This window comes from Xenopus laevis, chromosome 5L (genome assembly GCF_017654675.1).
Source record: "Xenopus laevis strain J_2021 chromosome 5L, Xenopus_laevis_v10.1, whole genome shotgun sequence".
NCBI classification, from domain to species: Eukaryota; Metazoa; Chordata; class Amphibia; order Anura; family Pipidae; genus Xenopus; species Xenopus laevis.
The window spans coordinates 115,628,612-115,656,158 of record NC_054379.1 but is presented as its reverse complement, the minus strand read 5'-3'; the positions used below and the strand labels follow the sequence as shown (position 1 = coordinate 115,656,158).

The 27,547-nt window shown below is 36.0% G+C and overlaps 1 protein-coding gene across 4 annotated transcripts in view; it reads right to left on the bottom strand.

Annotated features, from left to right (window-relative positions):
* pex5l.L (peroxisomal biogenesis factor 5-like L homeolog) overlaps positions 1–27,547 on the bottom strand; it is a 133,470-nt gene that overhangs the window by 13,078 nt on the left and 92,845 nt on the right. For 2 of the 4 annotated variants that reach the window (XM_041563319.1, XM_041563320.1), the window contains exons 2-9: positions 26,324–26,428; positions 22,281–22,392; positions 17,675–17,884; positions 13,580–13,700; positions 13,296–13,386; positions 6,575–6,670; positions 1,631–1,744; positions 736–879 (exon numbers count right to left, since the gene is read on the bottom strand). In XM_041563319.1, coding sequence (XP_041419253.1) covers positions 736–879; positions 1,631–1,744; positions 6,575–6,670; positions 13,296–13,386; positions 13,580–13,700; positions 17,675–17,884; positions 22,281–22,392; positions 26,324–26,428 — 993 coding nt within the window. The remainder of the gene's footprint in view (positions 1–735; positions 880–1,630; positions 1,745–6,574; positions 6,671–13,295; positions 13,387–13,579; positions 13,701–17,674; positions 17,885–22,280; positions 22,393–26,323; positions 26,429–27,547) is intronic. The other 2 variants (XM_041563321.1, XM_041563322.1) reach the window with 2 other exon arrangements.

Sequence of the window (27,547 nt, the reverse complement as noted above, 5' to 3'; positions counted from 1 at the left end):
TACTGAAAGCTCAGCCAATGATAAGCAAAACTCCAAAGAATTAAGAGGGGTTCCCAAACCTTTTTCATATGACTGTATATATACAATAAAACACAAGGGCCATGAATACCCTGTAAATTATATCCTTATAAACAGTGCTTAGTGATATCATCGGTTATAATTGGAGCTTAGTGATGTAATTTCTGTCACTTGACTCACTGAAACTTTTTTATTATAATAAATAATGTACCCCCTGTTGCAAAATATGAGGATATTAGAAGTCACCTCGGAGTTTCATGACCTTCGGCCCCGTGCTTTTATATGGTCATGGAACTTCTCGGTAACTTATAATAGCCTTATATTTTATAATGGGGGTACTTTATTCACTATATATATGTCAGCAAGGTCTTCCTCTTAATGTGGTTCATGGAACTACAGGTTGACTATAATAAGCAAATACTGCAAAACACCTATGTCTGCTCTTAGATCGTACAGAGTACCAGAAAACTACAACAACAAAGGGACTTCTTGTAAAGCACATTTTCTGTGAGCATGGGACACATTATAGTTAAAATATTATTCCACATTAAAAACTGAGACTGAATGAGCAAGGAAAATAATGCTATTAAAAATGTTTACCAAGTCTGTGCCCAGAATGCTCCATAAGTGCAAAATAAATGGTAGCCACTCTCATATAGGCAATTATAATGCACAACTGAAAAAGAACACACAATTCCATTGAATAATGTGAATTACCTCAGCATCAATGGAATCTTGCAGAATTGCAGCTTCTAGATATAAAATAGTAAGAGGCAGGTCCCCTTCTTTTAGTTTCCTTATCCCCTCTTCAAAAGCCCCGGAGCACTCTCTGAAAGGGTTGTCTGTTTGAAAATAATACCCCTGAAACACAAACAAATCACAACAGCTTCTTAATCTATATCTTCAGGTCACTAGACTCATGAATTAACATGAATCTGACCAACAAGCTATGGGAAATCTTTGACCCTCTGGAGATGTACAACTCAACACAAGTTCCTTACCACCACCTGAGGTTTATTTCTAAGGTTTCCTATGCTTGATAGGATTAGTGCAATATATGCATCAATCTTGATTTATTATAAGAAAGGTATTAATTCAAGTTTATTCTGGTTTTTTACACCATATAAACAAAGAACAGGCATCTTATAGGCAGTATTAGTAGGTACTGTTGGTCGTGCATTATTTGTTTGGAATATCAATCCAATCCAATAGCAAACCCTTGTACTAAAAAGCCTTCTAAAAACAACAATTATAAAATTCTAGCTTTAGATAAAGTATTAGTTGATTAACAGCTGATTAACCATGGCAATAATTACTTCTATAACATCTTTACTAACTTTATTTTATTAGCAGCTTAGAAAACCCAATACAAGTATACACATGGCAATGCTGCATAATAACATTCAATTATTTTAAAGTGTACTAGTACCTCAGTATGGCTGGTCAAGCATTCCCTTTATCAGGGCTGATTTTCTTAAAAAGGTACCACATCATTTGTTTAAAATATCAACATGATAATCACATGTATTGGGCAGTTGTTCATTGACAATCCTAATAAAGCTGACTAGGCGAAATGCATCTATCAAGATTCTCCAAACTTTAATGTGTATACCGTTTCTTTGGAAGTTCCACTTTGATTGGGCGAGTCCATGTTATCAGAAATCCAGTTTCTTCTTGCCATTTCTTCCCATTCAGCTTGCATCTTATCCCAAAATTCAGTGTCTGACTAGGAGAGATGGAATTGGAGTCTTTAGCTCATTGTGAGATGTGTGAAAACATCTGCATGGGTACCAACCAACACTCTTTCTAATGAATTCTGGATTCTTTTAAATGATCAGGGACATAAAAATATGTTTGTGGGCTGTTTGCAAAACAACTCCATATGAATGAAATCTAGCCAGTGCAGCTCTTCTACCTGGATGTCCAAGAACTCTTCTAAATGTTTCATATGATCTGGGAAACTTATTCTACTTGTAGACATTTTTCTTATATACACTAGATAGATGGGTTGTGTCTCCTGGAAAGATTTATGGCAATCAGTCACTTTGGGCATGTCCAGAGCAATGTCCCATCTGTGACTGACAGCTTTACTGTTTACATATAGGCACCCATCACTTCTCAGAGATAGCAATAGGTTCGGTCACTCACACAGAACTATGTTTAAATGTATTATCACCTTACATGCTAATTGACCAAAAAAAGGAAATAGGGATCACTTCATATCTACAACGTACATGTAGGCAATTGACTTACTTAAAATAATACCCAGGCTTGCACTTCTGTGTTGGCATGGGAGGGTATCTAATTAGAAGCTAGCAGGTGCATTCTATAATTCCTTTCTTTCCCAGGTCCTGGAAAGGGTGAAGTCATCTCTGATTATATTTAGAATGTTCAGCAAAATGCAAAACAGTGAGAAAAACAGATGGTTGCTAACCTATTCTATCCCCAAAAAAACAATAAAATAATCTGTAAGATATGGTTCCAAAGCAGGGACTGAACACAAGATTTGTTCTGTAACTTTTACTGTGCTATAATTTGATGTTATTCTATATATGTCCTGTACAAATAATTGGCATCAGAGACAAGTAAAATGTACCTTTTTCTTGATTTCTAAAGGTTATTAGAACTCAAGAAAATATTTTTTATTAACTTCCTGTTATTTATATTGCGATGCCACATTTCTTCAATGATTTACAGAAATTATACATCATTCACTGGCCCAGAGGAGCTTAAAATCGAAGGTCCCTATCATATGCACACTTAGCCAAAAGTGTGGGAGGAAACGCACACAGCCACAAGGAGAACATGTCTTTTATTAAAATGCCCCAACATTGTATTAAATTATATATCCTGAGCAGGTTTACCCTATATTCCATGCTTAAGATCCATTAATGTCCTAAAATGATGCAAAGTTGCAGACATTTCAATAAAAGGTATTCAGCAGATTTGTAATAAGGATTTTTGAATCTTAACCTAATTCTAATGAGTGTTAAGCCTAAAATCACATTCAAGAAAGAAAATAGAGATACTTTGCAAGTGTATACTATTAGAATTTCATGCAATTAATAACCATAAACCACCTACTGCATGGTGGTAAGGTCTCTGCTACAAGAATATTTTTAGATAACAGCTATTTGAGAAATACTTCCTGTGATGCCCAGCAATCATTTTTCACGTTCACCTGATATCTTTTCTCAAATTTCTTGCTTCAAAGTGTTGAGCTTGTATAGTGAGAGAAAATAGCAAAAACTGGTCCTGTCCCTTTATAAAATTCCATTGATTTTGGATTGATGTGACACTTAAGTTATATATTACCAGTTCTAGAAACAGAAATAGTTTCTAAAGCAATTCTTATTGAAGAAATAAAAAGGAGTTAGTTAGTTAATTAGCATAAATTACTTTGGGGAATTGGTCTTGCCATGTTTCCAGTTTCCTAGATATAAGAATTCCCATATTTACTTTGAATGCTGACTTGTTCATTATTTTACTGCTGTAAGTAACTCTGTATTGTACTGCTGTATTATCCTGCAGTAATGAATGCACCTCGCCTATGGAAAATATTGTACTATACTTCTATTGTACTATATTTCTATACTATAATACTGCACTGAATTGAAGGGGTCTGGGTATGTGCAAAAGCTTAAGCACCTTCAGAAATTGATGACGGTGGAAATGACAGGAGGATAAAAGGTCGTGCTTAAAATATCTCTGAAATGTAGTGGTGTTTAGTAAATAGATCATTTCAATAGACCATTATTTTCTATTATTATTTTTGTGACATGAAACAGCAATTTGGAATTTGGAAAGCATTCAGTTTCTTTTGCAGTACTAAAGCCATTAAAAAAATGATGACTTTGGGAAATTATGTGAATGTGTAATTCATGTATTGACAATATAATTGGGTTACACTTACTGGGGATAAAAAGCACCACATTTTACAGATTAAGCGTTCACTTAACAACTTCATAACTGTGAAGTGTATTAAATGCCCTCAATTAACCTTTCCACATGCATTATAAGTGAAGCAGATGATTTTTGTTCAGATAAACTAATTAAGTATTTAAATTTTATTTTTAAATTATTGGCACATAAAATCAACTGTATCTTAATAAGATCTGCTGTGTCTGAAGATAAAACACATATAAAAAAGTTTTACTCTTCTGAAATACCAATGTGTGTTTAATGTACAAATTTTTAAATTATTGGCACATAAAATCAACTGTATCTTAATATGATCTGCTGTGTCTGAAGATAAAACACATATAAAAAAGTTTTAGGGCTAGTCCACACGGGGAGATAGCGACGCGTTTGCGGTCGCGGCGACAAAGCGCAGCGACAGTCGCCGCGACCGGCGCAGGCGACAGTTTTGTATGGGCGCCTATGTAAAAACGCCTGTGCTAACCACACGAGGCGATGCGCTTTTCAACAGTCGCCTGAAAAAGCCTGGCGAGGCATTTTCAGGCGACTGTTGAAAAGCGCATCGCCTCGTGTGGTTAGCACAGGCGTTTTTACATAGGCGCCCATACAAAACTGTCGCCTGCGCCGGTCGCGGCGACTGTCGCGGCGCTTTGTCGCCGCGACCGCAAACGCGTCGCTATCTCCCCGTGTGGAATAGCCCTTACTCTTCTGAAATACCAATGTGTCTGTTTAATGTACATTTGCACCTTTGCATCTGTTAAGTTGTCTCCTTCACTCTTTATGGTATAACATTATTTCTGTACAATCTGCCTGTGCCACCCTATTTGATTTATTTACCTACATGAAATTAATCCTACTAGGAGTGAAGTGCTTGACAGCAAGTGGATCCAGAGGACTTAGGGGGCCCTATTAAAATAGATCTTTTGACACAGAAGAGGAAAGAAACTGCAGCAGGGTGGGGGTCATTTCACAATGTGACAGTCAGGTGTGCATAGATGGTTTGCGATTAGGAAATTGGTGTTCAGTCAGGCCAACTGAATTTCCGCATTTCAGCAAATTCGCTTTAATGCATTTGGACAAAAAAGTCGCATGTGTAAAAATTGTTGTGCGCATAAAAATTGTCGTGTGTCAAAATCATTTTGACAGAGAATAAGGAAACAGAGCTGACCGGCACTCGAAAGGATCCACAGGACCAGAGATATTCAGTTAAAAAATAAATGAGAATATAATGTATGTCAATATACTGTTTAACTTTTTTATATTTATTTTTATATTTTTCTACTATTTTTTCTACCATAACTTTTTTTTTATATAAACAAAAAATGGTTTTAAATACTTTCCTGTAATACCTCTTGAAGAAATATAGAGGTACTGTCTCTTTAATGTTTTTTTTGTTTCATTTTTTCTGATTGGTTGTGTTGTGTATAAATGCTCATATCCTGTGATTGTCATTTGAGTCCATGACTAAGCACCCTGAGGGGTGCGAAACGCAGACTGTGGATGGAGATGTAGCTATATTTTTAAGTTTTCTACCTATAAATTAATTTTTTTACTGAATATCTCTGGTCCTGTGGATCTGTTCGAGTGCCAGTCAGCTCTGTTTCCTTATTCTCTGCTGTACCAATCCCTAGCTGGGGGTCTGGGGCTGGTGCACCCGGACCACTTTCACTGTTTGCTGAGTTACTTTACATTTAATTCTGGAGCACCTTGTCCTCCCCTAACCATTTGAACAAAATTATTTTGACGCCCATTAACTTTAATGCATTTGGACAAAAAATTTGTGTGTGTAAAAATTGTCGCTCATGGAAAAATTGTGGCGTGTCAAAATAAATTTGACGCCCATTGATTTCAATATGTTTTGCAAATTTCTCGGCCTCTCATGAATTTTTCCGGAGTTTCACAAATTTCTTCGCAAACCGAAATAGGAAATATTTGCCCATCACTAATTTCAAGCAGTGGCATAACTGTAGAGGCCCAGGCCCCCCCAGCCAATTTTTTTTTCCGGATCTTTCAAGCTTTTTCTATTTTGTCTGTTTAACAACAAACTGCCATTATGAGATTGTTGATCTACACATTTAATTCTGGAGCACCTTGTCCTCCCCTAACCATTTGAACAAAATTATTTTGACGCCCATTAACTTTAATGCATTTGGACAAAAAATTTGTGTGTGTAAAAATTGTCGCTCATGGAAAAATTGTGGCGTGTCAAAATAAATTTGACGCCCATTGATTTCAGTATGTTTTGCAAATTTCTCGGCCTCTCATGAATTTTTCCGGAGTTTCACAAATTTCTTCGCAAACCGAAATAGGAAATATTTGCCCATCACTAATTTCAAGCAGTGGCATAACTGTAGAGGCCCAGGCAGGCCCCCCCCAGCCAATTTTTTTTTCCGGATCTTTCAAGCTTTTTCTATTTTGTCTGTTTAACAACAAACTGCCATTATGAGATTGTTGATCTACACAGGAAGAAATAACCATTTTTCCTAATATGTTGACATTTTACACAACTAAATGTTGGCAAGTGATAATTAATTTTGCTTGACTTGACCTAAGTTGTAAAAATCCTTGGTTTGACAGAATAATTGAATTATTGTTACAATTAAGCCATCTCAGTACCGAAGCCAGTAAATGAATATACCTCAACTGCAGCCTTTGCTCTTTCGAATTCTTCTTCTAAAGATTGGTTCCTGGACAGGAAGGCTCCGCCCATTCGGGATTCTCTAGTCAGTGGTCCCTGGAAAGGATCAAGAGCAGGAATTAATTAGTCAGTACAAATAAAAAACACTACTACAAACAGAAATAAGGTTATTCCAGAAATGGACACAGTCGCATTAATTTGATTAAATAGCATTTAATGAAAAAAAAAACAATTAAAAAAATATTTTAATTGTAAAGAAAACTAAGTCATACAAGTCATAAACACAAGTCTCCTTGAAAACGAAGAGACATATTTGTCAATATTTGAGGACACGTTTTATATGGGATTTGCAAAAGTCATGCAGAAAACACTTGATCACAAAACTATTGCTTTAACTTTTAATTTCCATGGTCTAAAAGCAATATTCATTTTGTAAATGATAAAACACTGATTAGCCATCTACCAGAAACTGATTTGCTTGCAAAACGAAAGTATATATTTTCTAAATATCGTCATGATTTTAATGTTATCTGTAAATGTAATTGTAGCAGAAAACAATATTTGTTTATCCCTTTCTCTTCTCTGGGTTTGACTCAATGACCTCAATGTAACAGGAGTCAGGTTTCCTGTGCGTTTTTTAATCAGCTGGCAACATTGCTTCAGAAGTCTGAGCCAGGAGTGCAGAGAATGTAAATAGCAAGACAGATATTGCTTTCAACCGCAATTATAATTAGAAATAACTTTAAAACCATTGAAAATAATTAATTAATGTATATTGGGGATTTGGCTACTACAAAAAAAATAGTTTTTGGGTGGAAGACCCCTTTAAGATAACCCTATTAAAGTTGATATTGATTATTAAGATGTTAAAATGTTTCTGTAATCTTTATATTCTGGGCTCTTAGAGTACAGTTATGACATGATGTAGCTGTATTTTAACCACCACCTTTTTTTAATCTACCTGCATTTTAGAATATTCAGGGCAAGACGAAAGAAAGATGCAATAAAAGAAAGGTTAACCCATGCAAGATAGATTTAGCTCTGCAGCATCATACTGCAATCTGTCATAAAGTATTTTTAATGAAAATAAGAATATCCATTTCCCAATATAGCTGCATTTTAGCAGCTGGCTACCGTGTCATCAATATTTTATGAATTGTTCCATTAGTAACCACAGAAAGCAAAGGTCACTTTTCAAGAAGTGAAAACAGCCAATTTTGCAAAGCATTAAATGGTTTGATCCAAGAGTACCATTCCCATAAAACACTGTGTTGATGTCTGCAAGAGAATGTGTGGTTTCCATTTGTCACAACTAAAAATAGACACAAAACTATAATTCCAAATCATACACATTTCCCCTACTTTAACAAGAGGTTTTTGGAAACCCATTGCTAACATAGCAATTGCACAGTAGACAGCAATCAATAATCTGTGGGTGGACTAAAGCTATCCACGTGCTGTTAAACTTAGTCAGTGGTATTTAATGTGTGAATCCCCAGCTGTTTTAGGGCTATCATTCCCAAACAACAGTAGCTGTACAACAACAGTCAGAATATCTCCCAATAAGGTCTTCTACCAATCATTATCAGGATTTTTGCTGCAGTTACCCACAGGGGTGATCCTGGCCCCTCTGCCGCCTGAGGCAGCAGCAGTTGCTGCTGCCCCCCCTCCCCCGGAAATTCGCTCTTAAAGTACCAGGAGCAGCATTTTTGCTGCCCCTGGTACCTAGTGGGGCGCTGCCGCCTGAGGCGACAGCCTCAACTCGCCTCATTGGCGAAGCACCCCTGGTTACCCAAGAGTGGCTGTTTTTGGTGTGGGAAGATGTTTTGCCAGGGTCAACAACATCTGGGTGTATGTCCTCAAAAGCAAAACTATTTATTCTAAACCCATTAGTGTTTTTTTGTAGATAGCAAAGAGATACCCAACAGGACTAAAACAAATTTCCCTTATATACATGTAGTGTAGTACTTTGGACTAATCTGCTAAATCACCTCCACTAAAAAATATTCATTCATTCATGGTATTCTCTGTTTAGATAATACATTGTGGATTGTGTTAGTGTTAACAAGTAATGGTATTGTTGTCAAATTCAGGAATATATAACAAACTGCTCACTTGGATTTAAGTGTAAAGAACCATATAATTATTAATTTATTTATTAATGTGTTGCTGGAGAAAAACTCTCAGAACCAATTAAATAGCTTGAGTACAACTCTCAGAAACAATATGATAAGTGAAATATAACTCTCAGAACCAATATGATATGTGAAGTACAACTCTCAGAACCAATATAATAAGTTGGGTACAACTTCCAGAACCAATATAATAAGTTGGGTACAACTCTCAGAACCGATAATTTGGGTACAACTCTCAGAACCAATAAGTTGGGTACAACTATCAGAACCAATATAATAAGTTGGGTACAACTCTCAGAACCAATAAGTTGGGTACAACTCTCAGAACCAATATAATAAATTGGGTACAACTCTCAGAACCAATATAATAAGTTGGGTACAATTCTCAGAACCAATAAGTTGGGTACAACCCTCAGAACCAATAAGTTGGGTACAACCCTCAGAACCAATATAATAAGTTGGGTACAACTCTCAGAACCAATATAATAAGTTGGGTACAATTCTCAGAGCCAAGATAATAAGTGGAGTACAACTTTGAAAATCAATATAATAACTTGCACTAAGGCAATGTGGCAGCAGTTTAATATTTAAAGCAGGAGGTGCATTAATACTTAAGTATGGAAATATGCAAGTAGGAAACTGACCTTGGTTAATACTCAATTTTTTTTTGGTGAAGCAGTAGTGATTAGATTTGGACACGCACGTATTCAAGTGTTCAAACATGTAGTTCAGATACTCTTGGGCAAAACATAAGATGAAGGCAAAGATGAAGACAAATACTGAATGGCTGCCTTATATACAGGTGATATCTCTATTGCACTGTTATGTAGTACAGATGTCAGGAATATTTACTAAAGTTTTTATTTTTCTTATTTCTACTAAATAAGTAATGGAATACAAAACATTAAACTTTCACGAACCATCAGATGTAAAATAGCACTGCTTCGCAAAAGAGCTTAGCTCAAAAATTAAGAACCCAACAAGAGGGCAATTTCAGAAGTCTATGGAAATTCACAGCTCACAGGTTTAATCACAATTAATTGGTAGTTTGAAATGGAATGTATTAAAGCAGTAGGGAAATACTTTCTAGTATCTAATTTCGCATCCTGTGTTGCTTTCCAGAAAGTTTTCAGTGTTCTGATATCTCAAGCGTATCCCTACAATGCAGCCGACATGTACAATATGCATCCACAGCTAATGAGCAGCAGATGGCAAATCATGGAAATAGGCACTTAAGTGCCTTATCAATAGGTCAGCATATAGCTACTCCTGAAATAGCATCAATTCCCTTAATACCCTTTCAAACATCTCTCCACGGACTATCATGCTCTGCTTTGCTAGTCTTACTCAGTTCTTTGACATAATCTAGTACATCGGGTATTTTTGTTTCTCAATGATGGCTTCTGAAGCTGTAGGCAGTACTTATTACGATATTTAAAAATAGCCCAAATACTAAAAAAATAACAGTATTTATGGAAGGAAGACTGAATATAACTAGGCGGGGTTCTTCACCTCTGTCCTAGCACTTTGGTAGCGGTTATTGTTAATTAATATTTATATAGTGTTGACATATTTTGAAGCATTTGAAAGAGATTATTCATCATTCAGGTCAGCTGCTGCCACAGAGGAGCTTACAATCTAAAGTCCCTATAATATACACATATACTTTGGTATATCAGAAGCTAGTTATCCTGCCTGTATGTTTTTGTAGTGTGGGAGGGAGGAAACCTAAACAAACATACAAACTACTTTGCAGAGGATTGCACTTGATGGAATTAAATTTACAAGCCCATTTTAGCAAAACTGCAATGCTAACCAGTGAGCCTCCTTGCTCACAAACTGTTGGATCAATCCCTTAGTAAGGGTGGGCTTGGAGCAGTGACAGAAAGAGCTCAGACTGAAAGTCAGTTAAGATGAAATTGCTCCTAAAAACCCAGATTGAATGTCAGTTAGGGTGAGCAATGCTTATATGTCCCACTTGATATTATTAGAACTATGTCCGAAAGACCGATACATCAACATGTTCCTATGTATCCTTGTTAGAGCAGCCCTAAACAAAGGCTGACCTGAAAGGGGACTTGAACCCAAAAAGTCCAATAGTCAATGCCATAGAGAACTGAAGCCTTCGGAATTATTACAACTGGTACTTTTCAACATGTCTGTTATATTCCAATACAGGTTTGCACCACAAATTATTACAGACCCCATGAAAAACATCTTGTGAAGTAGGCTGACCTTCAACATATTGTCCTTTTGTACATGATCTTCATGTTTTAATTTAGCAGACTTACATAGTTACATAGTTAAATCGGGTTGAAAAAGGACAAAGTCCATCAAGTTCAACCCCTCCAAATGAAAACCCAGCATCCATACACACACCCCTTCATACCTTCAGATAGATGATATATACCCATATCTATACTAACTATAGAGTTTAGTATCACAATAGCCTTTGATATTATGTCTGTACAAAAAATCATCCAAGCCATTCTTAAAGGCATTAACTGAATCAGCCATCACAACATCAGCCGGCAGTGCATTCCACAACCTCACTGTCCTGACTGTGAAGAACCACCTACGTTGCTTCAAATGAAAGTTCTTTTCTTCTAGTCTGAAGGGGTGGCATCTGGTACTGTGATCATCTTTATGGGTAAAAAGATCCCCTGCTATTTGTCTATAATGTCCTCCAATGGAGTGAATGATAAATCACTAAATGTAAGGGTCAAATAGATTAGTTAAAGTGTTCAAAGTGCACTACAATTTAAAGTGATTTGCTTCAGTATATATCAGGGCTACAGGATTTTTTCTTATTGTACACACCACATAATCTATCAATAGGAGGGATATTTAACAGAAAATTAAAATAAAACTTTTTAATAGTACACTGGCTTAGCTGAGCATCTGAAAGACATTTATTAGCAGGGCAGAAAATTCAGTGTCCAAAAAAGGAACAACAGGAAATATTAAGTTCGTTCTAATTTAGGCAAACATTTGTGTCAAATCAAGGAAAGAAGTGTCAGACATTCAACAGGAGACTGATTATGTTGTCTGAAACTGCTGTTCAGTAATCATGTTGGGTCTCTGTATCTTGCTGAGACAAGTTGTGCATTAACTTGTTTCATGTCATTGAAAAATAGTGCATGTTTCTTGAGTATATGATGCAAATTCCACTTACTAGATAAAACAACTGACATTTTCATTGTGCAGGGCACACTCTCAAATATGTTGGCTGTTCTTCTTACACAGATCACAAAAAATGATTTCAAGAGAGCAATGACCTTTCATTCTGCTGAGCACTATCCTTTAAAGTATGGATTACTTCGATGTTTGCATTTTAATTAGTGAGATATTTCCCACTAGTTCAAAAACAACTCCTAAATATTAATATTCCTTTAAACAGTACATAGCTCATAATTATGCACTTTTTTTTTTTTACCATGGCAGTGAATAATAATCCACATGTTCTTTCAAATTGTGGCATTATGGGTACAATGATTATCCCTACTGGGGATTATCACTGGGGTCCTGAATTTGATCCTCAGCAGGGCACTGAGTTTGTACAGTGTGTTCTTTACATTTTTTTGTGGGTTTCTTCTTGATATTCTGGCTTTGTCCAACATTTATGATATTGACCTTAGGGTGTGAGTGAGTATGACCTACGTTGTTCCCTAACTGTGGGGGAGGGGGCATGGTGTAGTGGCAGGGTCTCTGAAGACTATTTGCTCTCCTATACATACCCGTCAGATTTGGGGTGAAAAAGTATTCTTGAAACTGATATTTTCCTACGTACACATATCATGGGCTAAGTAGCAACCTGATCAAAGGTTGAACCTTCAACTGGGGCCAACTTGAACAAAAACGTCACCACTGCCTTACACTGTAAGATCCACTGATGTAAAAGAGGAACAAGCTAAAATTAAGTAAAATATCAGCATAATATAAATGATAACAATTAACACCCTATATTTCTTATCTTACAATAAAGTAAATTCTGTTATTAAACTATAGATGATTACAATATTTAGTTATCATTTCTAAGAAGTCACCTTTCAGGGAATAATGGCCCAGGATGTGATTGTAAGGTTGTTCCAAAGCCTTTTATATAACCAGTTTTCTCTTCTATACACATGCAGACCCACATATTTAATGTCATGCCTTATTTTTGCAAGTAGCATAAATCAAAAAAATTACTGCCATCCCAAAAACCTCTCCTTTAAATAGTATATATCACACAATCAGGAAGAATGGGCAGTGTTCTCCTATGGGGGAGTGCAGTCTGAAATGCCTGTTTGTAAGCAAGAATGTAAGCTTTCTGCTGCTGTAACATAAGCGGTGATCCCAATGGGAGATTCAGTGCTCTTTCCTTTTTTAGATAAAGATTTAATCCTGACAGGGCTTCCAGTCACTGCCATCTATTTGTCTGTTGTTAAGTAATACAGGACTCACTGAGAAAAGTCCACAGCAAAATTTAAAAAGCATGCTTCAGTCATTTGTCTTTCATTTTCAAAAATCACTATTCATCAATAACATAAAACCTTTTAGTGCTAGAACAGTTACTATTATAATATATTTAATGTAATACTAACTTTTGAGGCAGTCGCAAGTTCAAGCACAGATATTTTCTCATTTTCCGCCACAATACTTCCTCTATTCGATTGGGTTCTAACATCCGTTGACCTAGATACATAAGATTTCAGTAAAGAGGCAGTTGAAGTATGAACAGAGTCTATAAATATTTATCAATATCGTTAAATATCAAAAACCTTATTGGATTCAATCAATAGTCCAGGAAAACAAAACTAAATGTTAAGGTATTGCATATTTTTCATGTACAGTTGCAAAGTAAAGAGGAGAATTTCAGGGGAATTACCACAAGATCTCTTTTGAAGTCTCTTTAGAAGATTTTCTTTCCAGGTTTTGAAGGCCCTCACTGCTTTTATCTCTACGATAACGCCCATCACCCCATTTTTCCAACTGCATCTGAATGTGTACTAAAAGCAAGCGAGAGATGTTCACACAAAGGGAAACTCATGATACATACTATTATTTTTTGTCGCTCTGAAAACCGACAATTCAAATTTTTTTTTATACATAATTAAATATTTATCTAATTCTACAAAGATAAGCTGATGGAAGTGAAACTATACTTGGCACCCAAATTTCGATCATCACGCCGTGGGCTATTAGCAGTCACCAGAAGATACTCTAAAGACCCCTTGCAGTTTCCAGCTACTATGTGGCCACAAGCAAAATGTGCTTTTATATTGCCATATTTTATTCCCAAGCCACACTTCTTTTCTGCCTGTACTTGCTTGTCCAATTCTTGCTTAAAAATGATAAAACTGATTGATCTAGCAGCCTTGTTTCATGTAATCCTTGTAGATTTACATACACTTATACATCATGTGTGGAGAAGAAATAAAAGCAACTCTGCGAAGATATGGATGTACATGTCATGTATGTGCCTACTTTGACAGGCAACATCTATACATTCTTTTCAGACCTGGAGACAAAGTCATTACTTTCATGTATCAATTGTCCCATTTTATCAGAGAAAAAAGTAAGGGTTGTATTGCTTATAGAGCCACTGTTATCTGAAGTCCAAGCTTTCCAGGGGGATTCATCAGAGCTTATTCTAATGGGAAGAGCCCAGTAGGCAATAGTAAGCTATTTTCATCCAAGAAAATGTATGCAGTTTTTCTTCTTTGCATCAGATAAAAAAGTTCTTGAGCAAAGAAACTCTGGCCATGAAATAAATTGTTTGAGCATGGAACACGGCCCTAAACTTTTTCCCTAGACCACAGTCATTGCTATTGCTACACTCCTTTATGGTGTAACCCTAAGCTATAACACCTGGAAACAATTCCAGATCCACAGTTATGGGCCTCCTTTACGATAAAATATCGTACACACCTATGAACTAACTAACAATATATTTTTTTCGCTACCTCCAACTGAGACATGCGGTACAAGTCCAGTTCCCCACTACTCCAATAAGAACTACACCTAGAATGGTTGAGGATCTAGCTCATTTTGCGGTACTGCAAAAATCACTATCTACTTTCTACTGTAACTTGATCAGGGCTAAAGATTGCAGACTACCTAGACTTCTACACTTCACATGGAAGAAGGACATCCCCACACTAACTGAGGATACTTGGGTGGTTACTTCATGATCTGGCTCCAACCAGAATGGAGAGAGCACTAATATCCATTCTGTTAGCATATGCTAAGAATTGTATCACTATCAAATGGAAATATCCCATTCTTCCAAATATCCAAATCCCTTTGGAAGAAATTAGTGAATCAAGCCCTGCCTCTATACAAACTGGTACAGTATATACCAGAAAAGGTTGCCAAAACAAATTTCTAAAAGTTTGGTCACCCCGGACAGACTTGACTATCTAAACTCAAGTCTACTCCTACACAAGTCTATCTCCTCAGTGTGCACTGCTATGACGCATGACCTTGTCATCTCTTGATATTAAGATATCTCTGGCTATAGCACCCTCAGAGAATGACACTAACAGCACAGTTGGTATTGGAAAATTTTATTCTACTCAGTATCTTACAGTAACTGCAGTTGCTGCTCTACTGTAGGACATGCAATAATTGAATGTAAAGTACAACATTAAGGGGCATATTTATCAAAGGTTGAAGTTTGAAGTTAAAAAAATTCAAAAAGAATGGAGGTCGAAGTTTTTTGGGGTCGTAGTAGGCCGAATTCGGCCTACTTCGAATCGTACAATCGTACGATACTACTCCAATCGTACTTGGATTCGAAGATTTTTTAACTTGACCTTCGATCTCCCAAACTCCCCCGAAGTCGAAGTCGAAGTTTTAAAGAGACAGTACTTCAAAAAATTTGACCTTCAAATTTCGACATTTTTTCAAATTCGAATCGAAGTTGGACTATTCCCTAGTCAAAGTACACAAAAAATAGCTTGAAATTCGAAGTTTTTATTCTGTAATGTTACACTGTGATATAACTCTGCTTGAAAGGCCCACATTGTCATGTTCTACTATTCTATTCCTCAATAAAACCTTATTGTTAAAAAAGGTTCTTGAGAAGTATTGGTTGTATATAACTCCTATTTATCAGAAATCATATTTGTCATTTTGTCTTTCAGTAGAAAGAGCTAAATCATATAAGATGATCAGAGAATACAGTGGGGTTTTGATTCTTATTTGGAACAGTGTTTCAGTTGTATGGCTCACTTACAAACCATAGTGCTCCCTAATCATAAAAACCTGCTGCTACTTCTAAAACCTGTGTAAATTGTCAAAATGTGCCATTCCATTTGCTTCCTAGCACTAATAAAATGTATGTTATAGGCATGGCTGCAGATAATTTTCAGATGATATTTCAGATGGATAAGGCCTGGTTCTTGTGTATGAAAAACATGTGAGGCCTAGATGAAAAAACTTAAGAAGCACTTATTCAGAATAATGCTGACAATAAAAACGCACACACAAAGTATTCTACAGGGACAATATTTTTCTTCTGTGCATATTGAAGTCATTGAGTGCAATGGAGAATAAAATATTTTGAGCGAGGAGTGGCCCCTCAGCAAACTAATGACCTGGAACTGAACAATTGCAGGTTGATAAAGAGGGATTTCATTTTCCTGCCTCCTGTCTTTTGCTTCATTAGCCCGACTGCTGCCATAGACTTCCCAAGAATGTGAGATCTCACGGCAAATCATAGCAACAGGAAGTAACTCCAAACGGATATTAGTAACGAAGCAATTAAAAGCGACAGCTTCTTTACGATCTACAGAACACATTGCACCCTAGCATTACCATTATTTAGTAGGCTTATTTAAAGGATTCGATTTTTAGTTACATTTATTTAATCTATATAGGCACTAATAGACATTAAAAGGGCAAGATTTAATAATCATTATTACACCCAAGTTTTTGGTTCTATAGAAAATGCTGTGTTGTCTTCAGATAATTATGTAAAATAGGGATGGGACCCGTTTCGTTTCACCAAAAATTTGCGGCCAGCAAAATGTCGCAGACGCCCATTAAAGTCTATGGGCATTGAAAAATTTTTGTTGCGTCTTTTTTTTTTACGCACAACACCATACAAGTCTATGGGCGTCTAAGGGGAAAAAATGCGCCTATTTCTAATGTTAAATATTTCGAAACAAATTGCATCTGTATGTCCTCTTATTTAAAATCTAAAAAAACTATAGCACTGCACAATGGGCCTCGTGTTCAGTTACAATATAACAGAAAAAAAAGAAAAAAATTCAACATTAACTGCCTCTATCATACTGGCAGGTAAATTGCATGTGTTGACACTTTTGTAATGAAACCAAAAAACATTCTTCTTTATTCTGGCCTCTCCTCATTCTGCACATATGTTGAATCAGAGTAGGTAGCATATCCTTTGATTGTTAAAGAGTAGGAAATTACTGGTATCACTCACTACAGTAATGCTCAAATGCTCCCATCATTCCCTGGTGCTGCAAAGCTCGCCTGTACCTGACCTACTTAACTCAAGGTTTACATTTTAAAATCCTGTTTTGCTTGGATTTGACCTTCTATGATTCTACAGTGTAAACCAAAGCTGATGTCTTAGTAGCATCCCAGTACTTGGTTACTGACCACAAAAACAAACTAACACACAGACACACAACAGTAATGCATACTGAGATATTTCTAGGGGGCAATTCTGATGGAAAGCTAACACAGTTTTCTAAAACCATAGTCTATGCTCATGAGAGTAGAAACCATTAATATATGTGGGATTTCCGTCTTTGAAAAATATGGAACAATCACTTTTACTCAGCACTGTCCCAAATTTACATTGATAAACATACCCTATGGCAAAAAGGCATCTGGAGGCCTTAATTAAGTTGTTGAAGTATAACACCCATAATTACAACTTCTGGGCTTCTGGTTGCCCATTGTCTGTCATGCAGCCTTAGCCTGCAATGATAAGAAATTTCCTTACCTAAATCTAAAGTAGTTTTTTCTGGAATTTTGACAGTCTTGGTAGTCTTTTCAGCCTCAGGTTTAATTAGTTCAGAATCATCCACTTTCTTTTTCATGGACTGGGATCTGGAGGATTCTCCTTTCAATGCAACCTCTGCCTTCTTTCCTTTACTTTGTGCAGGGGGAAGAGGTTCACTTAAGTCCAGAAGGTCCAGCCCTGGTGACAATACTGTTAGATATTACACATTATAAGTTGAATACACAGTAAATAGTTGAAAAGACAATAAATAGCGATGGTCAATGTCACCTTATAGTGCCCCTCTGGCACTTGCCAGTCCAGGTTTAAGTTCAGAAATTAGTGGATAAAGGACAGACAGATTCTGCTTTCAACAGCAAATACATTAACATTGATGAAAACTTTGGAGAAACAAATAATGTAATGAAGTGATGTCCAAAATTCCCAGACAACCCCTGAAAGCCTTTGTGTTTTGCTCCCCCAAGCAGACCCTGTGGTGCTGGGAGCCCAAGGCAAATGCTGTCTCTACCATATCTGAAATGAAACTTTGATGTAAATGGCAAATAGTTATAAATAATTGCAGGTATACTTTGGGTAATATACAAATCAGTGTGAAGGTCAGCAAAGAGAAACTAATGTAACTGTCAAATTTGCTTTTGCTGATCTATGCACATATAAAAATATTATAAGGACAAATACAGGAGAAAATAGGAGAAACAAAGAAGAGCAATTATGATACAGTATTTGTACTATTTGTACCCTTGTCCCTTTCCTTCCTGCTTAGATACAAACCTGGCCTCAAGGGAATGGCTAAACACCAAATATATCTCACACCTGAACCGAGAGCATTCCTTGTCTGATCAGCTGCTACTGAACTGCTGCTGCCTGCATCACCTGTAAATTATTATCTGTTAAAGGGGCACTGTCAGCAACAAATAAAAATAACTTCCAAGAGGGAATATATATTTTAGCAAAGTTCAGGGAGAAACAATGATTTACATGCATCCTAAATAAAGTTATATTGGGTTTTGTGCTTTTATAGAAAAGTGAAATTACATGCTTAAAGGAGAAGGAAAGTCTATTTGCACTTGGGGTGCCAAATGTTAGGCACCATGAGTGATTGTATTGACTTACCTGAAACCCTGGGCCGGTGCTCGTATCAGCAGAAAACTGTACTGGTCGGGGTTTTTCTAGCGAGCACCACAGCGATCCTCTTCAGGCGTCTTCTTTCTTCAAATTTCCCCCGGGCAAACATATGCGCAGTAGAACGAAATAGCCGACTTTTTAGTTGGCTTTTCGTTCTACACTGCATGTGCAACCGCGCAAAGAAAGAGGAAGCAGGAAGAAGATCTCTTCGTGGTGATCATTGGTATAACCCCGGTCCGGTGCAGTTTTCTGCCTATGGGAGCACTGGCCTGGGGTTTCAGGACAGTCAATACAATCACTTGGGGGTGCCTAACATTTGGCACCCCCAAGTGCAAACAGACTTTCTTTCTCCTTTTAAGGGGTATTATAAGTATGTTATAGGTATTGTATACATTTTGCATTTAGTTTTCATTTTTATTCCCATACATGGTTATGTAACTCCTTGGTGACTTCATATATCATTATATTTTATAACAGGGGGTACATTATTTACCTACAGATATTTTTATAAATTCTTCAGTTTGCAATTGATACCGTGCCCCTCAAACTACTGCTTTGTAAACTAAGGTCTGTTGGGCTTAATGAAGTCATTTGCACATGTATAGGAAACTGGCTACAGGATCAGGTACAGAGGGTGGTTGTTAATGGGACATTCTCTACTTGGAGTAAGGTTCTTAGTGGGGTCCCTCAGGGCTCGGTATTGGGTCCACTTTTATTTAACTTGTTCATGACGGGGAGGCTATTGTAAGTAATGTATCAGTGTTTGCAGATGACACAAAACTATCCAGACCAATTAATTTCATCCAGGATGTGGCATCCGTGCAGCAAGATCATGACAAATTGGCAATCAGGGAGGTTAAGTGACAGAGGAGATTCAATGTTGATAAATGTAATGTCATGATGTAAAAATATGCAAGCCACTTATACCCTTAATGGGACTGTCCTATGTAGTTACACAAATAGATTCCAACAGCTTGACACCATTTAAATTAAAGCTAAATAACCACACCCTGTTGTTTCAAATTATGAAGGGCTCTCTTAATCTATGTCCCAAGCATTCTGGCTAATAGATCCTATACCTGTAATAATTGTAGGTCCACGTGCACCAATTATTATACTATACCTATCTGTCAACGTAATTATTCTGGTTTAGCATTAGTTTGAATTATGCATTTGAGCAATAGAAACATGCCACATGATATTCAAACACTTCTCTCTGCCTTTTTTTTGTATGTGATTCCACCCCCTCTTCATATTGGCAGATACCTAAAGCTGGATTTATGAGTGGTAGCCATGTGTAGAATATTGAAAATAGGGTTTGTTCAAATCACTACAGGTATCACATTGTAAATAAAAAGTACAGTAGATCATGCTGCTGGGAAACTGTTTGAATTACCAGCTTGATCCATTATAAATCTGCTCCTTCTTTCATATAGTTTGTGATATGGAGACTTATGCTTTAGGACCTAAGCTAAATAAGAAGAGGATAATTGCAGTGCATAAAGGTTGGGCCCCCCCCATCTGAGAGCGGGTATAGTACATAACGGCTGTCAGCTATTGGAGGGATGTAGCCTGATATATATGCTGAAAGCATCTACAACTATTACACAATATAAAATATCATTCTAGCTTTAATATATATAATTGTGCCCTCTAGTGCTGATGTCCCAAGTCAAATTTCACCTGCTTCGCCTGCCTGCACTGATGAGACTGTGCTGAATCTCCAAATGCAGGAGGGGCACAACATGTAGTGTTTAAACTGCATTTAGTGGTTCCGCTCAGTCCATTGATACAGAGTCAGACACAATAGAGAATAATGGGCTCTGTAAATTCCTGCTTTCCCATGCAGTTGAATGCACAAAAAGCTATCTAAAGGCTTGCAAGAGTAAATGCGCCAGTATAATGGCCCTAAACGTCACCCTGATGATCTGCCATCCCGTTCATTTCCACTATAAGGGTAACCATTTTAACCATTGTAATAATATAGTATTATCCATGTACTGAATATCTTGATGACATTTTCTTCAATGAAACGACAGAAGCATAGTCTTCAATGAAAAGGCAGAGATTGCCTATTAAATGCTTAGGAATTATCTCAATTTTTATAGAATGTATATTAAATATTTATTAAATGTATATTTACAGTTTGCCTACAGTTTTCAGCAGAATGAGCATAATGTTAAGGCAGAGAATGATATTTTTTATATTTTTTAAATATATCATAGTTCTGATACAGTTTTATTTTTCCATCCTAAATTCTATCTAATTTTAGTTGCTATTACAGGTATGGGACCTGTTATGCAGAATGCTAGGGACCTGGGGTTTTCCAGATAATGGATCTTTCTGTAATTTTGATCTTCTACTTGAAAATAATTTAAACATTAAAAACCCAATCAGTTGTTTTTGCTTCCAATAAGGATTAATTATATCTTAGTTTGGATCAAGTACAATGTACTGATTTATTATTAGAGAGAAAAAGGAAATAGCTTTTTAAAATTTTAATTATTTGCTTATAATGGGTCTATGGGAGATGGCCTTCTAGATAACAGGTTTCTGGATAACAAATCCCATACCTGTATAATCAAACAATATCATTGTCACTCATTCCTTAATCTCCAACCAGCATGAGCTCAGGACAGCATTGTCTTTATGACTACACAGTTCAGCCTGTTTCTACTGCCGTCTAAATAACCAAACAATATGTTATACTGGACAGTATTAACAAAAGACACTTCTTAACCAAGAACCCATATCTGATAAATATTTGAAAAATATCTGAAAAATATTATTTATCACTCAAATATATATTATATATACAATATATATTGAATAATCATTTTCAAAAATTCCGTTTCAATTCAATTTTAATTTAGCTGTTAATAATTAGAGAAGTATGTCCATATCCATCTGGGCTAATTTAGGATCCTATATGCTAGTAAAGTAAATATGGAAACACAACACTTGGTTGGCATTATTATAACAGCTGGTGTCGGTCATTTGGGGCATAACGGCACAGTAAATTCCATGTGTAATGACATGCAGTAGTTATTAATAATTCATACATACTAAATACTTGCAGTTTCACCCAATGTTAACAAAAACACAAGTTATTAAAATGCTACAGTTTAAAGCATTTATCTTTCCGATCTCTGAGGACCATAAACAAAAGTCCATTTAATTTCTGTAGTGATCAAATTTAAAGAGTTTTGCATATAGAATTGAGAAATGTTGAAAATACTGATTTATTATTAAAAAAAGAGGGCAATACAAAATACATCTTAGATAGTAGTGCCTTCACTATTGTAAAATTAAGGGTTATATACTATATTCATTTCAATACATCATCCATTTATATTTATATGACTTTTTCATATTTTTTTTGATCGACAAGTCCTATAGAAATGGTACATTTACATTCAAGGTACTGGTTTGGATTGAGCAGATGCATAGAATATATATTTACCTGCTGTGTTTGAAGTCACGGGTCTGGGTTTTGCTTCTGATTTGGTGTCACAGAGAAAGTCATCAATAGATGGACTCAACAGAGGTCTGCTTTCCTGCTGCTCATTTACCAACTGGGGAATAAAAAATAGGAAAAGGGCTACAGAAAAAATGATCCAAACTTTCATCAATAACATTTATTTGTGCTTAACTGCAGTGCACACAAACCATACATCTGTCTATTTGTCATCAAATTGGAAATTCACAGCTTAAATCAACAGAACCTGCAAAATTTTAATGAACAAGCTTTGCTCATCTCAGATAACAGACAAGACTTGATCAATAGACAGCGCTTAAATAATTGCATCCAGGCATATTTATACTTCTGTTTCATCTTTATGCTTAGATGGCAAAAAACTTGAGAAGGCACTGATTCCGCTACTGATCCCTATCACTTTCTCTGCACTTCTTGCCCTCTACTGGTGTCCTTTATCCATTCTTTTTTAATATGTTGCTGCAAAATGTTGCACGTTATATTACGTACAGTAAAAATAAAGGCAGTAAAAAATCTAAGTATACAAAATGCCATAAATCTTGGGAAATGTTTGGGGGTGATTATTTATATTTCATGTGCCAAGGGTAACTGCAATGGAGGAAAAGCCAGACATATTTGGCTTGTGTTTTTCAGTAAGTTCCAAATAATATATTTTGGTTATGGAATTGAATCTCAATTTATGGCATTTCAACTGAGATCCAAATATAAAAGAAATAAAAAGTATGTTAGGAACATAAAAGGAAAACAATTGATAATCTATAGATTAAATGTAGTGAGAGGTGCAAAGTTGCTTTTATTTTTCATACTGCATCAGACCAGTAAATGCTTAATCTGCATACTACTTGAATTGCTTTTCAATAATACTACCAGCACACTTTTATCTTTTCCACAACTACCTGCTCACTGGAAGGTTTGTGACCAACCTCCCAATATCAATTACAATTTTAAACTCCAGAGACTCCAGGGCAGTCAAGACTTTAAAAAAAGCATGGCTTTTCAAAGCATTTAGGAACCGTATCAACCAATCCAAGTCTGGCATTACACATTTGCAGACTCTAACCTATACACGTGTTTTGAATAGTACCACTCCAAAGTTAAATACATGCCCATATTCTTAGAATTAGATTTCTATGTGTACCTAGGGCAGTGAATTATAGAATGCATTTATTAAATACAGCATTGACAAAAGCAACCTATGTAAGGGGCTAAGATAAGAATAGGGACAAAAAAAGACCAATCCAATACATCAATGAGACTATTTTTATATATATACTTTTCAGTAGAAAACATCAAAGTAGGAAACCAGGGTAATTAATAAATCATTGATGGTAGAAGCAATGTTTTACATAACCAAGTCACAAGAAAATAAATAGCAATATAAAGAGCCCATATTGATGCCTGCTTTGGGGGCAACATACACTAAATAAGGGTTCTCCAGCCTATCCAGTTCTCTAGCACTTCATTTCTACAAGGATCCAATAGAGAATATGTCTCAAATCAAACCAATTGGTGCTGCTGATTTTAGCAGCTGCAGATTCACACTTGCAGATACTTGCATTTCTTGCAGCCCTTAGGATTGTTGTAGGTAAAATGGATGCACACCATCAGCATGCACACATATTTGCAAAAGCCATATACTCATTGTCACATATAAATATAATGTGGCCACAACATACTGGCATACTGGCTAATTCTCTAATAAATAAAACCACATAGTGTCAGTGGGCAACATTTACTAGTGGGAATAACAAGTTCACAACTGCCAGACTTTGGAGAGAGAAATCTGGCTTTTTTGTTGCAATCCATGCTTGTAGAAAAAAACTTTCAAATAAAGAACATTTCTTTTCCTAAACATCAGTAATGAAATTTGCAATAGTTCAAAGATGCAAATAAAATAAAGATAAACCAAAAATGTGCAAATTAGCAGGATCTGCTGTAGTGTGTGCCATGGTTTCTTCAGAGAGAAATAGCAACAAATAGCACTTATGATAAATCACTTTTAGGTGCTCATAAAATCATCATATATCAATATCTCAGCAATGAAGTTGTCCTAAATTTCAATTTGTATCAAACACTGCAATACATTCTCTATTCAAAGATAAAGCACATATCTATGGATTTGATAAAACGGATAACTATTTCATGCTCCTTGCAACGTAATTACTGTATGGCAGGAGTCCTTTAACATCAAGCTTATGTACACAGTAATGTTGCCAAGGTGTAGCAGTTCAGTGGGTTTTTGGCAACTGTATATGTCCCTGGGTGAAAATGAAATGACTTAATAGATTAGTCATTCATTCTAAAACTGACTGTATGGACTGCATGGAAAACTTCAATATTTTAATTAGTTGCACATATGGCTGGAGGCATAATTTACTGAAAGAAATAGGATGTATGAGTAATGTTAAAGCCATAGGTTTAATTGCGTTGCTATTGCGTTGCTTAACTTAATCCTCTGTTTTATAAATGTGTTAATGTTGTCATTGACTACTATGCCTGTGCCTGTCCAAGTGTTGGTTACAATTGTACACACTGAGCAAAACAGTGTAGGTGCTTACACCTAGCTGATATCTACTTAAAAGTAATCAAAGCCTCAATCAGGATCAAGATTCAAAGGTTAAAGCAGTAGCAAACTTATATCGTTACTCAATGAATAATTCAGGAGTTTCTTGAAATACAACATGTACTCCATTCCTTGTTCCTTGTATACAGTTTAAATTATGTCATCCAAAGCTCCTATTTACAGGGTATTCTGTTAAGCTATTTTAGGCAAAGAAATATCTAATTATAGTACCTAACTTTAGCAGGAGCATTCCTCTTTCCTAGGTTATATGAAAGAGAATATGCAGCAAAAGAGATATAGGGGACCAAGGGCCTCAAGTTTTGTTTAAGGGGGTTCTTATTATGGATCCATGCCTCACTGGAATTATAGAAATGAAAGCAAAAAATCAATAAATGACTGGGTATAAAATTGTGCTACTGCTGCACATGTATAATTTTATTACAGTGTTGAAATCAGAAACATTCGTGTTTTTCCTGCATTTTGATTTTTGCAATTTTTTTTCGTCTACTTTAATATGGAAACACAAACTGCTATAGCAGATATAAACTAACAAGAAGCCAACAGATAGATATAGATATGGATATATATAATTTATGTGAAAGTAAGGAGGGATGTGTGTGTGTGTATGGATGCTGGGTTTTCATTTGGAGGGATTGAACTTGATGGACTTTGTCTTTTTTCAACTCGATTTAACTATGTAACTATATCTATGTAACACACCAGATGCACAGAGTCTGTGCATTTACAACTTTCCCTATCGCCTATCGCTTCCCCACATATACTCAGTTCTACATGTATGAGCCATATTATTAGTATGAGAGTAATAAAGTATTGTAAGTGAAATCATATACTATGCTAACTATAGATATCATGAGAACTGCTTATTATATTAGAGTAAGTGGTGAAAAAATAAAAAGCTGTCTATATTTAAACACCCAAACTTATATCTACAGTTTATTCACTCTTAATTTGTTAACAGCACCCGTGATTGCTATAGCATTTTTAGTGACAACATTCAGGAAAATCAATTAACTCTAATTCTAATTACAAATCACATTATCTGGACTACATTCTTGGGATTTAATTAAATACTATATTATACGAATACTACAATGCTATATAAAGGCAACCATAAAACATCAGGGTTTCCCTTTCATTCGTTTAATTTTATTAGTATGAGTTTGTATACAAAAAGGAAATCTGAAAAATAATATAGGACATAGTTTAAAAAGTACTTTTCTAGGAAACTGACATATGCAACATTTAATTCTTCTCCTTTTGCTCAATTTGCCTGCGTGAAGATAAGCAATTCAGACAATCACACTCGGGTGAATTCTAATTACTTCTTTTATTATGCTATAATAAACACCTTCTGGGTAAGATATTTAAATCCTCTTCTAAGTGCCAGTTGCATGTGTCAGTTTCATAGTATTTTGGTGGCGCCCACCTGTGATGTCATAGAAAGGAGGGGCTTTTCTTCACCAGACGGGTGCCTCGGTATCTCCTTCATCACCATGGCAACAGCTTTATCTGCCTCCCTAGAGCTTTTCCCCTACAACAGTGAAATCAACAATGACTTGTGTCAGGAAATACTTTATACTTTCACAAACTGACAAAACAGAGTCCCATTGGGTCCCATAGAGGACCAAAATCAGCTAAAGGAAGTGACATCTGTAATACTTCTCATGAAAATTCTCATTCAGTCCTAAACAGGAATCAACAATATAGATATTTTTTTCCTTATCCAGTTATTTTAAGATCATATACTGTATTTTTAAATCAGCATGATACAGCTAAGGAATCCTGTGCTGTTTTTAAAGGCAGAAGTTAGATTTTCTGTTAGTATTTTAGGCAATGACAAGTAAAGAGTCAGTCTTTCATGAGCTTTTGCGTTCTTTATTATGTACCATAGTCTCTCTTTTTCAGCATCAGATACTTGAATCAGCCATTCTTCTCCTCTGATCTCCACCTCCTCCTTTTTTATGTTCATTTCTTGTGGTGAGAGTGCTTATTTTTGTTAGTTCTTTGTGAGGCCAAAACGGAGATTCAGAATCAGAATTACACTAATATCATAATATATTTATATGTCTCCAACACTGGAAAAAACCCAATGCTACCCTATGTGTTTAGGCAGCAATTTTAATGGCATCCACCTTCCACTGTGCACATGGGGTAGATTTTGGCCGAACCATTGATGTAACTGCCTGTTGACATGGATCTGTTTTGGAGATACTGGCATTTTCTCTGCCACTGTTTTCCCTAAGCCTTACACGGTTAGACCGACCTGTAGACGATCCAGTCAACCCAGTTTAAAATGTAAATAATGCTGCCAGCTGAATTGGACTGTTAACAAAAATGCAGCCAAGCAAACTGAAGGTCAATGTTCAAATGATAATTGAATGATTGTGCTACATTAATTATCATTATCACTTGTTCCACAGGGTGCTGGTCATTGTCAAATGCAGTTCTTGCACCAGATGGAGCAAGTTGCATCCTGCTCCATCGGATGCAAGAATTAGACGTAACCTGCAACCAGCTGAACAATGATATATGGCTGTGTATATGTGTGTATATATACTGTAGATATCAATATATAGGGATATTGTGATGTTAGTAAAATGGTTCCAGACATGAATTAATTAGTGATTAGTTAGGCAACAAAAGGACTAGT